This window comes from Micrasema longulum, unplaced genomic scaffold, assembly GCF_059751315.1.
Source record: "Micrasema longulum isolate JH-2025_06_02 unplaced genomic scaffold, ASM5975131v1 h1tg001159l, whole genome shotgun sequence".
NCBI classification, from domain to species: Eukaryota; Metazoa; Arthropoda; class Insecta; order Trichoptera; family Brachycentridae; genus Micrasema; species Micrasema longulum.
Window position 1 is genome coordinate 292,381 of NW_028278346.1, and position 13,778 is coordinate 306,158.

Genomic DNA, 13,778 nt, shown 5'->3' on the forward strand with positions numbered 1-13,778 from the left:
AGATACTTGTTTATAATTAAATTCCAAATCTAAAAATAATTCATTTAAATATATTTTTTTTCCTTTACCTTTACATGAAAACATCGGCCAAAAACAAGTAACATGAATTCACTAATTATAATAAACATAAAATAAAATATAATCAGGTTGTGGTCCTGTGGTTAGTGTCTCGGACTCACGACTCAAAGGTCCGAGGTTCGAATTCCACTCTACCCCAACTCGCTTCCCATTTTCTAATAGTGAGTCATTTAAACTCGTTAAAAATGGCCTTCAAAATTATATATTTGGGTATACCGTAAGAACACAAATACTCTTTAAAAAAAAAAAAAACACAACCAGAAAGGAACAATATAGACTCAAATTCCTAGGTATATTAATTCGAGCTTCAAATTCGTTCTATTATAAATCCATTTTCCTACGCATCGTATGCTATGTAGCTGGCTGTTGGACACACCGATGTGAGTTGCAATATTTCAAGCGAATAACTTTAAGCGGACAAAGCCAACCTCTCCTGGCTGTTGCTAGAGCATATAGGGCATGCTCAACGGATGCACTCCTGGTTCTAACGGGCTTGTGCCTTTTGGATCTGGAGGTCCAGCGACGATCCGCCAATTTTCACTTAAAAAGAAAGCGTTCCTCTGTTATTGGTGGCGTCAGTCTACTCCCAACTGAAGGAATGTCTCAATCGGATATTAAAAGATTTTATTAGGTCATGGTAAATTGAATGTGAAATTATTTGTTTTCAATATTGTTGATTTCCCTTCGTACTGCTGCGGATATCCCAATCAATCTTCTGAACACATTCTGTGGTCTTGTACCGCTCTCTATGATTACCGAATGGAGCTTCTTGCTTCTATCCGTGGCCCTGTTATAGGTCCTGTCAGATATACAAATCTGGCGGCTTCCAAAAATAATTTCTACGCTTTTAAAAAGTTGTGTAAGCATTTCGACTAATTGATCATGTCTAATCAGTTTAATCCCAGTCAGTGAAGAATTAACTTCCCTCTTTTCTCAATCCAATGAAATGCATATTATGTACTTCTGGATTACCTTCTTTCAGCACAAAGCTGCTAAGGCTAGCAGATTACAGAGAGCTCCTTCGGGCACCTTTTCTCGTTCAGCAACGAGCAACTTTTCCGTGTATGTGGGCACCGCCAAGGAGACTTATGTCCTCAGATGCGGTGTACGGTATGTTCTAGACAAGCTAAGCTAATGACGAATAAGAAGTACATACTTCTTCAAATCTCCATTTTTATTAAAATTTATCATTAAAAACATTACTCTTTTTGTCAACGACATAAAAAAATTACACTTTGAAAAACACAATTTATCGGACTGTTTCATCATTCGCCTAAAAACATTAAGGTTAATAATTTATTAGCGAAAAAATACATTAACATTTGTGAATACTTTTGCCATTTGCAATCCATAAAATGGTAATTTTTATTATAATAAATAAAAGCATTACTTACATATAACATTTTATTGTAGGACTCATATATTATATGAGGCTTACAATAATATATTTAAATATTATTCACGGAATATATTGTTTACTGAAGGTACCAGGGCCCCGATTACAATGTGAAGTCAACAGAGTTATCTTCGACTGTCTATAAAGAAAAACCGATATTTGTGTACGAACATGAATATATTTGCACGAACATTTAAAGTATCTTCGTCGGAAACCTATAATTGAACACGTTTAGAAGAAAAAAATATATGAATATTCTGCTTTTCATACAGAAAACTTAATTTTACTTTGTACATAAAATTCAAGATAAATGTTAACTTCCCATTGTAACTGGACCCAGGACCGCGATTACAATGATAAGTTAAAGAAGGTTATGCCTTCACCATGACGGTATAGTTAAAGATAAATTCTCCCGAGTGTTTACGAAGATACACTACGATCCCCTTCCTTTAAATTTTGGGTAGGTACATCGATATGTACCAAGGGGACGCGTATGCCACGGTGCATATATCTACGCACTAAAATGGCATACCTTCGTCATGACGTCATACTTGAAGATAAATTTTCCCGAGCGATTACGAAGATACACTATCGACGTTTTAAGATAGGTACATCGGTATGTACCGATGGGTCTAGTACGCCACGGTACACATATCTACTTATTAAAAGTGACAAAAATGTTGTTTCAGCGATTAATTTTTGCTTTATTATTTTATTTTTTTTTTAATTATCGTTCAGAGGTGGCCAGTTCTTTTCTTAAAAGCCGAAAGAGAAATAAGTAAATTTTGAAGTCGAATTTACTTCTGACACAACTGTCAGTTTTGAATCTGAACGGCTAGAGATGCAAAGATAAAGTGGCGAAATGCTGTCTTACTAATATATAGTTGAATCTAGCCGTAAAAAACATTGCCACCATCAAAGCAAATTTAGTTATTATATATTTACCTGAGTGTACGTACCGAGAAGTCAAAAGAGCCGGCTTTGCAATACGTCAATAGATAAATACAGACGAAAGTTAAGTACATAATATACCGTCTTAGTAATTGTCAAAAGTCATATAAAAATAATGTTCAAGCGAGCGTTTTTTGCTTTAATTGGGATTTATTTTAATTTACAATAGCTTTGAAGTGGCCACTTTTTATCACAGTCGCCTATTTAACATATGAATGAGAACTATGGAACGCGGAGTAAATTTTCGGCGTTACTTATTGCTTCAATTCGATCATATGCTCAGAGATGAAAGGCGGTAGGTATACGGAAGATATATATAGTACAGAAGTTAAGTCTACCGTCTCGGTATACAACGATGAAGATAGCGTTTGTTATTGTTCCCAGGGCCCAGAATTGCAATAGGAAGATAACAAGGTTATCTTCGACTGTCTATAAAGAAAAACTTATATTTGTGTACGAAAATTAGTATATTTGCATGAACATTTGAAGTATCTTCATCGGTAACAAAATTGTATTGGTATTCTGCTTTTCATACAGAAAACTTAATTTTACTTGTAATAAATAATAACTTAATAAATTGAAGATAAATGTTAACTTCCCACTGTAATCGGGGCCCTGGTAATACATGACAAATTATAATTATGATCATTGTACAAATTTTAAAAATGATAATATTTATGTAAAACATAGCAGGAAAATAACACGACAAAAATTTCTCATGCAAAAATTGAAAAAAACTTTCATTTATATGAAAATTCTGTATCTTGTCGAAAAAATCACATCTGTATGATAAATATGTTATTAAAAATTAATATGCGTATTGTAAAATAAATTATAATGTCAGTATAAAGTCACAGACGCGAATGATTAAAAATTCATGCATTATATTTTGTTTATTTGTATATTAATTTATTATGTTTGTTATTTAAAATTCACAAAAATCCACCCGCGACGATAAGAAAACAGGATGTCACATAAATATTTACCTTTAAAATGTTTTTTTTCAAAATGAGCCACGAGAATATACATACATCATATTTTATTTATTTTTACATAAACGGCATAAATTGCCTTTAACATATATTGAACAGAAGTATGAAAAAAAAAACATATATAAAACAAAAAATGATAAAAATGCATAACTATAACAATAGTAACAAGTAGGTAAATACACATAAGCAACCAAAAATATTAAAGAAATAAATACATAAATATGAAAAAGCAAAAAAGGAAAACATTATTAAATATACAAAAAAGTTTAAGAATTATATTGCGAGAGAAAAAAAGAAATCAGACTTGTTTTATAACTTTCAAGTCCAGTACCAAATATATCAGCCTTGTCCTCATACTGATTACCAAATCTGTGGAGCCTAGGGATAGGCGAGTGCATGTGATAGTTGGTCCTAGAACTTGCAGAACAAAAAGGAGATCTGTGGCGGGTATGTCGACCAGGTACACGGAAACACACCAACTCCAGCAAATCTGGACAGTCAACGAATGAATTGATCACTTTACAAAGTAATATTAGGTCAGTTAGGATTCTTCTATCGGAAAGTTTGAAAAGATTTGCTGAATATAACAATTGATTATAATTAAACAAAGCAGCTGGAATATATGGTTTAACATTAATATATTTAAGAAATTTCTTCTGGAAGCGCCAGAGTGAATCAGAATGTACACTATAATCGGGCGACCAGACTGGAGAAATATATTCTAAACGATAAATTTTTAATATTATCACAAAAATATTTACCCTTAAATTATAATTTTTTTAAAGCCGTGAGAATATTCTTCAAACCCTTTAAATGTATAATGATTTTGATGAAATTTCACTAACTCGAAGAACATATTTATAGATTCCCTTAAATTTCATTATTATTACATTGCGAAAATAATTCAGTTTTATTTTTAATACTCGTAACATATGTTATTTTTTTTTATTATTTTGGATAACTTTCAAATACCAAAGTTCATGAATATTACATTTGATTTGTATTACGGATAACGAATAAGTGCATCCGAGAAAGATTAACTCTTTATAGGACACCCAGAACGATGTGGTACATACTATCAGAATTTAGGTGTTTATTTTGAAATATTTCGTATTTATAATAAGTCTTATTTCATAAGAGTATCAGATGGATCAGTCTTTTACTCAGCTTTTTCAAATGCAATAGATTTATTATTTTTAAAAAAACATGTGTTTTTAGGTTTGCAAGGCGTAAATAAACCAAAATAACTGTCCTATAAAGGGTTTCATCAAGTTTTGATGTAAGTACATCGGTTTATACCGACGGGTCTAGAACCCCTCGATCTACGCATTAAAAGTGCCAAAAATTTTGTTCCACAGAGCAATTTTTCCTTTAATTATGATTTATTAGAATTTTTAAAAAGTTAGTTACAGCTAACTGTCATCTTTTTAAATCATCATTTCTTTTCTTTTAAATTTTAATTGATTACTAACCAATATTTTAACATAGCTATGAAATATTTCTGTAAATTTTGTGTGGTTTTTGTTGCATTATTTTGAGGGAGAGATTACACTTTTTTATATTTAGATTACTCTGATTAACAAAAAAAAGTGAGTTCCAACGGGACGACACTTCTAGGTAGCCGAGATATTAATCGATCTAGGCGCGGAGGGCCGAAACCTGAGGCTCGCAGGGCCGATTACATGAGACCCGATGGGACTGAATTCTTTAGCACAAAAAAATATTAAAATTTGTTCTTTACAATATTTTTTTATTAGTTATTATTTTTTGTGATTGTTATTTTGTATATGTAATAAAATAAAATAAATCATATTAATTTTTCCTTCTAATCTAATACCTACATTTCCGCTCAATGCGAGATCATTTAAATTAGAATTGGCGTTATAATAGCAAATAATACACAGGCTTGAGGAGATATAATATTATTTCATTACAACAATCTCATCTCATTCACAATCAAACTCGGAACCCCCGAACAAGAAGCGTCTTATTTATTTAACTTCTTTTTTTTCCAAGAAAACAAAACACATAAAGTACAAGCAAATTATGCATATAATATTTTCATGTTTTGTGACGTCTTTTCGCGTTGCGTTGGGAAATTATGAGGCTCATAGCAAAAGGTACATAATCAAAATTATAAATCAATACATTTAATTATTTCGTAAAAAGTATATTCAATTGTTCTAAAAATCATTTTTTGATGAGTCATACATAGGCGGATAAGATAGATTCATCACCATCAAGCCCTTATCTACATCAACTGTGCATAGGGCACTGTATTCGAAAAGTAAATGCAGTGTATCTCCAATCATTTGTTACATTTAGGTAATGTAATTAGTCCTACATCTTAGATAAATGTCAAAAAGATTATTTTATTACAGTTGTTTTTGTGAGGTTGTACACTCGTACACGAAAATAGTATTAAAAAAAGAGTCGGCTCTTTTTAAGATTATTAAGACAATGAATTCAAGGAGAAATACTGTTTTTCGAAAGAAAATATGAGGCGCTGCACGGTGGTCCCGCCGTAGGTCACAGGCTTCCAATATTCATGTCCAAATTATGATGTGTCACTGCTGGTAATTAGTGACTTAAAGCCAAATTTACTGATAGTATAAAAACTACTTAGGATTTCTAAAGGGTTCATCTGTATTTTAGCATTGAAAGTGAGTTCATCCAAGGAAATGCTAATTACTGTAATCAGTGCGCTTATTAGCCACCGTGTTAACTGTTCTATATTTCTCAGAATTAGTCATTGATGTGTGTTTTTTTGTAATGGAAATTCAAGTTGAAAGTATGTTTGATTATTTTTATATACTTTGAAGCGTAAGTGAATAGTAGTTTTTGAATAGTGCCCCTGCTACATAATGCACAAATTTTGTTTAAATCAAAAATTTTATTTTTGTTTCCATAAACTTTTAACTATTTTACTCCGCTCTGTCCCCAACTTTATTTACTACATAATGTTCACAAGAACATTGTTTTTATGATATATATATATTTGTCTGCACAACTCTGCTCCGGGGTTTAGTATGAGCCGTACACTCCGTACAAATTAAGGGAAAATTACATGCCTGACTTTTATGTTTTTTTTTTTTTGGATCTCTTTACAAGTGTTTATTTGCGCAAATGCATTTGTTTGACATTTGGCTAGCTAAAAATGGAAGTAATGTGGAAAAAAACGCCATACTTTACATGTGTTTGCCAAACAAATACCCGATGTCGAAAATATCGACACAAATATCTTTAAAAATCCTATTGATTACATATTAAAAAAAAAAAACAAGTATTGGATGCCAAAAATGGTCGGTAAATATTTGATTGGTAGAATGTGACAGAAAAATGCTACCTTTTGGGATCCACGCAACGTATAGGAAGTCCAGGAGCAGCTACAAGAGATGCCGTTTTTAAATGATCGACACATGAAGAATTTCGCGGTCTGTAGCAAACGATCAAAATGTAGAAGGTTAGCAATTTTATCAAAAGTAGACGATTCTGCCGTAAATACTTTATTAAAGTACTCCGATCAATCTAATACATCTTTTTTACAAGTCAGTACTGACGAAGTAGTATCTCTCATTGTATAAGCAAAGTTTACTAAACATCAGAATTTATTAATAAAACAATTTGTGCATTTCAAAAGAGCTGCTTATACTCTTCCATCTTACCGGAATGTATTAAATGCAAAAAAGTGGTGTATATATCGAAAAAAAAATCACAAAATGTCTGCCGAAATAAAATTGCAATCTTTGTTAGATCACACCACAAACCGTATACGTGAATCTCAAAAGGAAGTTTTAGAAAGTATTAAGTGCTCTGACTTGTTATATAATTACGGCCTAGAAAGGGATCTGATCTGCCATTTGCTGCAATGTTTGTCATCAGGATATAATATAAATAAAGTTAAGTATAGGGATTACACGTTACAAACTGCTCAACAAATAGTTCAGGAATATCCATGGTACTACTTGCCATCTTATGTCCATAAAATACCTATTCATAGGTCTGAGGTGATTGAGCATGCATTATTGTCTATTAGAGAGTTATCTGAGGAAGCAGTGGCATCAGGCAACAAAAATATTAAACTTTATAGGCGCGATAACACACGAAAAATGTCACGAACTTTATCTAATACCGATCTCTTACATAGCCTTCTTCTTACTTCAGATCCCTTAATTTCAAGCCTTAGGAATTTGCCTCGTAAGAAGAAGTCTATTTTGTCAAAAGAGTTTGTTATGTGTTTAATTTTTTTTCAAGTGCAACTAATAGTTTTTAATATTTTTCTTTGAAAATAAAGAGTTTCGTAAATATTAAGTGCTGACATTTTTATTTATGTAAAATGACAACACCTACACTAGATTTTTAACAAACAGTTATTTTTTTGTACGTTTAGTTTTATATTTGTACTCTTTCACTTTGTATTTTTGTGTCAAAATGTAATTTTTGTGTACCTACTAAATAAACCGATATAAAGACATTATAAAATTTTGTTTTTACTAATCATCATTGTTTTACATTTTTTTACTATTTTATTTAACTAATAAATTATATATTTCAATAAAAATGAGTTGTTTTTTTCTGAAATTAGTCATTCTTATGAAAAAGTAATTTTTTCAAATACAGTAGCATATGCTTTGAATGTTTATTACAACAGCAAAAGGCTACGACCGCCCCTCTATGAACGCGGGACCACCGTGCGCTGTAGTAAATAGTAATTTACTGTAATAAAACTCGATTTGAGAGGACACAAACGCTATGAGAAAATACCAGTAGAACTCCTAGCTGCTATTCGGTACTGGGATAGTAATTCTGCAATGAATAAAACTTTTGGCAATATGGAGGTATCGTTTATGTCAATTCATTTGACCATTTTAAAAACGTAAATGTTTAATGCCTATACAGGGTGTTCTTTAAACCCTGTCACATCCGAAACCATGATGATCAGTATGGGCAAGAAGACATATTAGCATATTTAATAAAATATTTAGAACGCAAATTAAAAATATTAAAAAAAACAAATGGTTGCTTACTTCTGCGGGAGAAGCGTGGGGGGCGTTGCCATGTTTTTGACGGTGTATCAGACTCCCCCCTCGCCTCTCCTCACTTCTCCATTGCAGAAGTAAGCAACCATTTGTTATTTTAAATATTTTATTTTTGTTAATTTTATTCGTTCTAAAAATTTTTTTTAATGTCCAATATGTCATCTTGCTCATACTGATCATCGTGGTTTCGGATGTGACAGGGTTTAAAGAACATCCTATATATATTGACATTTGAAATCTTCCAGATTCAAGACGACTCAGTTATACACGAATTTAGTCACCAAACCATTACAAGAGTAGGATGTAGAAACGTGGCTACATCATTTGGCATGAAAAACCCCGGAGTATATTATAGTGATCCTAGTGCCCAGAACAAGTTGTAGTTATATCCGACTTCTTTGATATGAGAGGATTTCCTGGACTTCTAGGTTCAATATATTTTACTCATATCGGTATAAGTGAAGTTGGAGGTGATATTTGATATTGGCCCATTCTATATTAATAGAAAGGGTTATTAGACTTTGAATAAATTGGTTTGTCAAATATTTTATGCAAAAAAATATCATATAGCCTAAAGCGTAAAATTGATAATTTTTCCTTCATGTAACAAAAATTATAAGAATACACTGCGATTGGTGACAAATACAGTGCCCTATGCACCATTAGGTGCAAAAAGGAAATGATGATGAAACATATCATAGCTACAATGTTCGGACCAACACGTTGGCGGTGCCCACATTGGAAAAAATTGCTCGTTGCCAAACAAGAAAAGCTGCCCGAGGAAGCTCTCTGTAATCTGGTACCCTTAGCATCTTTGAGCTGAAAGAAGGTAATCTAGAAGTACACAATATGTACTTCATTGGATTAATGAAAAGAGGGAAGGGAATTCTTCACTGACTGGGATTAAATTGATTGGACATTATCAATTCGTCGAAATGATTACAAAACTTTTTAAAATGCGTTAAGCTATCCATAGCAATAAAAAAGAGACGGATCTATAATATGCTTGTTTTTATATTTAAATTTTTAAACAATCAAATGCCCAGACATTTTATCAATAAGATGGTATTAATTTTTTTTTATAAGTATATTACCAGAAATAAGGATAGAATAAGACCGTCATTAAAAAAAAAAAAAACAGAATCACATTTTTAAAAAAAATTCCCATTATGTATAAACGATTGAAAATGTATGAAGAGATGCCTGAATGTATAAAGAATTAAAAGAGTTTGAATTTACATCAAAAAAGGTTTTTTTTTTAAAAAGCCAAAGTCAAGATCAACAAAATAATCTTCTGAACAATGTACGAGTACATTGATTTGTTCTTAATCTGTCAATATATTTCAATGTTATCAGCCTAGTGGTGAAATGGTCAGCGCGTTTGCCTACCAAGCAAGAGGCCTTGGGTTCGATTTCCGAGATGGTTGATATGAAATATTGATTTAAAGGGTGTTTTCATACCAGAATATTTCATAGTCCATGGACTGGTACCTAAAGCGTAAAACTGATCATCTTATTTTCAAGCAACAAAAAATTATCAAGTTACGCTGCGATTGGTTTACCAATGCAGTGCCCTATGCACCATTATGTGCGAAAAGGGAATGAAAATGATGATGATAATTATGTAATATGGCGTCTCATTGTCCTGTTACATTGAAACTATTGCATTTGATCAAATTGGAATACAAAAAGAAAATATAGCACGCGTATGCCATAATTTCTCAGTTTCAAAATATATTTGTTAAATGTTCATTAATATTTGTGATGGCCACTTTTGTCATGAGCCTTTTTATGGCATGTATTAATTACACATATATTTGTTCTGAACAAAAGCGATTGACGTTAATAGTCGGAAAAACGTTATTTATAGTACATATTGCTGTTGACATGGAGACAGTGCCCTTCCATACTTCCACGAGTAACGATTCTTTCTTTCCCGAGAGATTTAAAGAAAATCGTCTTGAAATAATATAAAAATGCATAAAATGTCGGTATTCGCGATTGTGGGATTTTGTCTGGTGTCCTTGTTAAATCTATCCGGAACCACTGAAGTTACTGATTGTCAAGGTATGAATTTGATACATTTGTATTACTATTTTTATATTGAGTACTCGCAAAGATTTTCTTTCGATCTAATGGAACTTAGCCGAAACCAAATGAAGTTTATAACTATTTTTTTTAATTCAATTCATTTCAATTAATTTATTTTTAATATAACATATACATTACAAACGTACATATTATAAAAAAGAAAAAAAAATACACGAAAGATACACAAGTCAAAGTAGTAGGAGAATCCTGCTCCGGAGAACCCCTTCGGATACATGGAACAGATCAATATCCAGAGCGATGTTTTTCAGCATAGCCAACAGGCATAACCATCGGAATATGAAACAATCTATGCTGACGCTGTCTTAGGTAATTATCAAGATCATACAAACCAATCTCATCAAACCAAGCTCATCATAATCTCAGAATTATCGATCATACCGCGCAACAATCGATAAAAACGTGTAGTCAAATACACATTCCTTCTAGTCTCTAAACTGTTGTAGCCAAGCATACCCTGGAGAAACTCGGTCGGGTAGAGCCAAGGATAATACCCGCACTCTATCATAAGAGAGTACTTCAGTTCATGTGCCCCCAAATCATCGAGCCATTCTCGAATCTACTTGGCACCAAGGAGTAGGAGGAGGCTCGGAGGACGAGAACTATGTGTGGACCGGAAACAATTTATTTATTATATTTTTTACTATGGCGCAATTATTAATTTTCATGTCCCGGCTTGTTAAAAATATCCGTGCCAAGTTTGGACTCTTCTATACTAAAATCAATACATTTATAAATATAATGACACACGTCAATATACAATATACGTAATCAAAATTTACCGTATCAAAGACTATAATACAAATAAGTTTTTTAAAAATGACTGGAAAAATTAAGATCATGTATTTAAAATTCTGCACCTTGACACGGGAGTCCACTTTTTGCCGTTCTGAAGCTAAAAGTACAGAAATTATCGCACTTAACCATTTTATACGTGAGTAAAACACAGTCCATTTTCGTTGTAAAAATGCCTTTATAAGTTGAAATAAAAATCTGAAGAACCTTGTTTCAATGCAAAAAAACATCAATAGTCCCAGGGCCTCGATTATGATGGGAAGATAAAGACGTCATACCTTCACCTTGACGGTATAGTTGAAGATAAATTCTCTCTAGCGATTACGAAGATACACTACCGAACCCCCAATTTCAAGTTTAGGGTAGGTACATCGATATGAAACAAGGGGAAGCGTGTACATCACGGTACAGATATCTACGCACTGAAATGACATAGCTTCAGTATGACGTCATAGTTGAAGAAAAAAGTCTCCTTACCAACTACTAAGATACACTATCGATCCCCCCACCATCAAGTTTTGATGTAAGTACATCGGTTTATACCGACAGGTCTAGAACCCCTCGATACGTTTATCTACGCATTAAAAGTGACAAACAATTTTGTTCCACCGAGCAATTTTTCCTTTAATTACGATTTATTAAAATTTTTAATCGTTTTGAGGTTGGCGCCTTTTTTCTTAAAGGCCTATTTAAAACACAAAAGAGAAATTAGTCGTCTTTAAAATGTCATTAAGGTGGGATAAAATTTTGACAGTTAGTACAGCGCCACTAGCGGTGAAGTTTGAAAACTCCGTGTAATTGCAGCGCATGCGTAAGACCACGTGACTTACCCCCCTTAAGGTGCAATGGCAACATTTCGAAAGAAATATTGCAAGTATGGAAAATAAATATTACCATTTCTTTTAATCTTGTCTTCGTGAAAATACGTATCGACATATAGATAGAACCGGCTTTGTAGTCGCTCGGTAGATAAATACAGACGATCAATAAGCATACCGTCTTGGGAATTGTCAAAAGTCTTTTAAAAATCATGTTCAAGCGAGCATTTTTTGCTTGAATTGGGATTTATTGGAGTTTATCATCGCTTTGAAGTGGGAACTTTTTATCACAGAAGCCTATTCAAAATATAAATGAAAACTATTTTAAATTCTAATGAAGTAGAGAACGCGGACTAAATCTTCGGGGTCATTCATTGGTTGATTACGATCATATGATGTCGAGATGAAAATTAGGTGGAACATACCGTGGAAAATACAGATAATACAGAAGTTAAGCATACCGTCTCGATATATACAGATGAAGATGGCGTTCAGAATTGAGGCCCAGATGTGCTTTTTTAATATATACTATTACTATTAAAATATCATTATTTTTCATTGAAAGATTCGTTCAATGTGAAGTCCGTGGTTTATCCTTTAAGGAACAGAATTTAATAATTAAATTTCAGGATAAAAATAAAAATAAAATAATTCAATCAAATAATAATCAATCAATTAGCAATACTTAATACACTTTTAGCAAATTTTTAAGCATCATTATTAAGTTTATTTAAAAATGATGTACATGTGTAATATTGAAGGCAACATCAATCCTATTTATAATCAATTTATTCCCTTAGCAAACTTACTCAGTGGCCTTATGCTGTAACTAATTCGTTTCGCAAATTCATTCGTATCGTATGGTATGAGAGGAAACGATAGCGAAATATGGTTTTGATTGACGAACGAACGAACTTACGAAACGAAATTGTGACCCCATCGTGCAGAATAAGAATATATTGACCATGCGTATAATATATACCTACATTTTTTTTTTATCAAAAGGATTTTCTTCAAAGTAAAATTAGGTTTTCTGTATTAAATATAGAATATGTTTACAATTTTTTTTCTAAATATCTTCAATTACAGCTTGCCGACGAAGAAACTTTGAATTTTCATACAAATATACACATTTCGTACTTAAATATCGGCTTTAATTTATTCCGTCTCGATATGTACCGATGAAGATACTCGCAGCGTTTGTAATCGAATCGATCTTCGAACGAAAATGCATATTTTTTTCACGGTTTATTTAATCGACTGATACCATCGCTTAAGTTTATTCATCTTATTAAAACTTATTTGACAATCAAGATAACACCACAACTGTTGTTATAATTGAAGAAGTTTATTGGCTTTAAAAATATACATATTTGTTAACAGACAATCAAAATACATCTAAATATTTTTTAAATATTTATGCTTATCGTATTATCAGCGCAATGATTATTTAAAGTTTTACGATTTTGAAATTACTTCTCGTGCAACGTCACGAGTTCTCTTGGGTGAGTTCTGCTGATTGGTGAATTGGCTTCCCGGTAACAGGAAATCTTTCGCTAGCTCTATCATTGGTTGATTTTGGAGAACTAGTGATGTCGTT

At 32.3% G+C, this 13,778-nt stretch overlaps 1 protein-coding gene across 1 annotated transcript in view; it reads left to right on the forward strand.

The window, feature by feature from the left end:
* The first annotated feature begins 10,322 nt into the window (after window positions 1-10,322).
* The window catches only part of Npc2b (Niemann-Pick type C-2b), a 54,543-nt gene continuing 51,087 nt past the window's right edge, over window positions 10,323-13,778 (forward strand). The window contains exon 1 of the mRNA XM_088233859.1: window positions 10,323-10,523. Within this exon, the coding sequence (XP_088089985.1) occupies window positions 10,433-10,523 (91 nt within the window). The 5' untranslated portion in view covers window positions 10,323-10,432. The remainder of the gene's footprint in view (window positions 10,524-13,778) is intronic.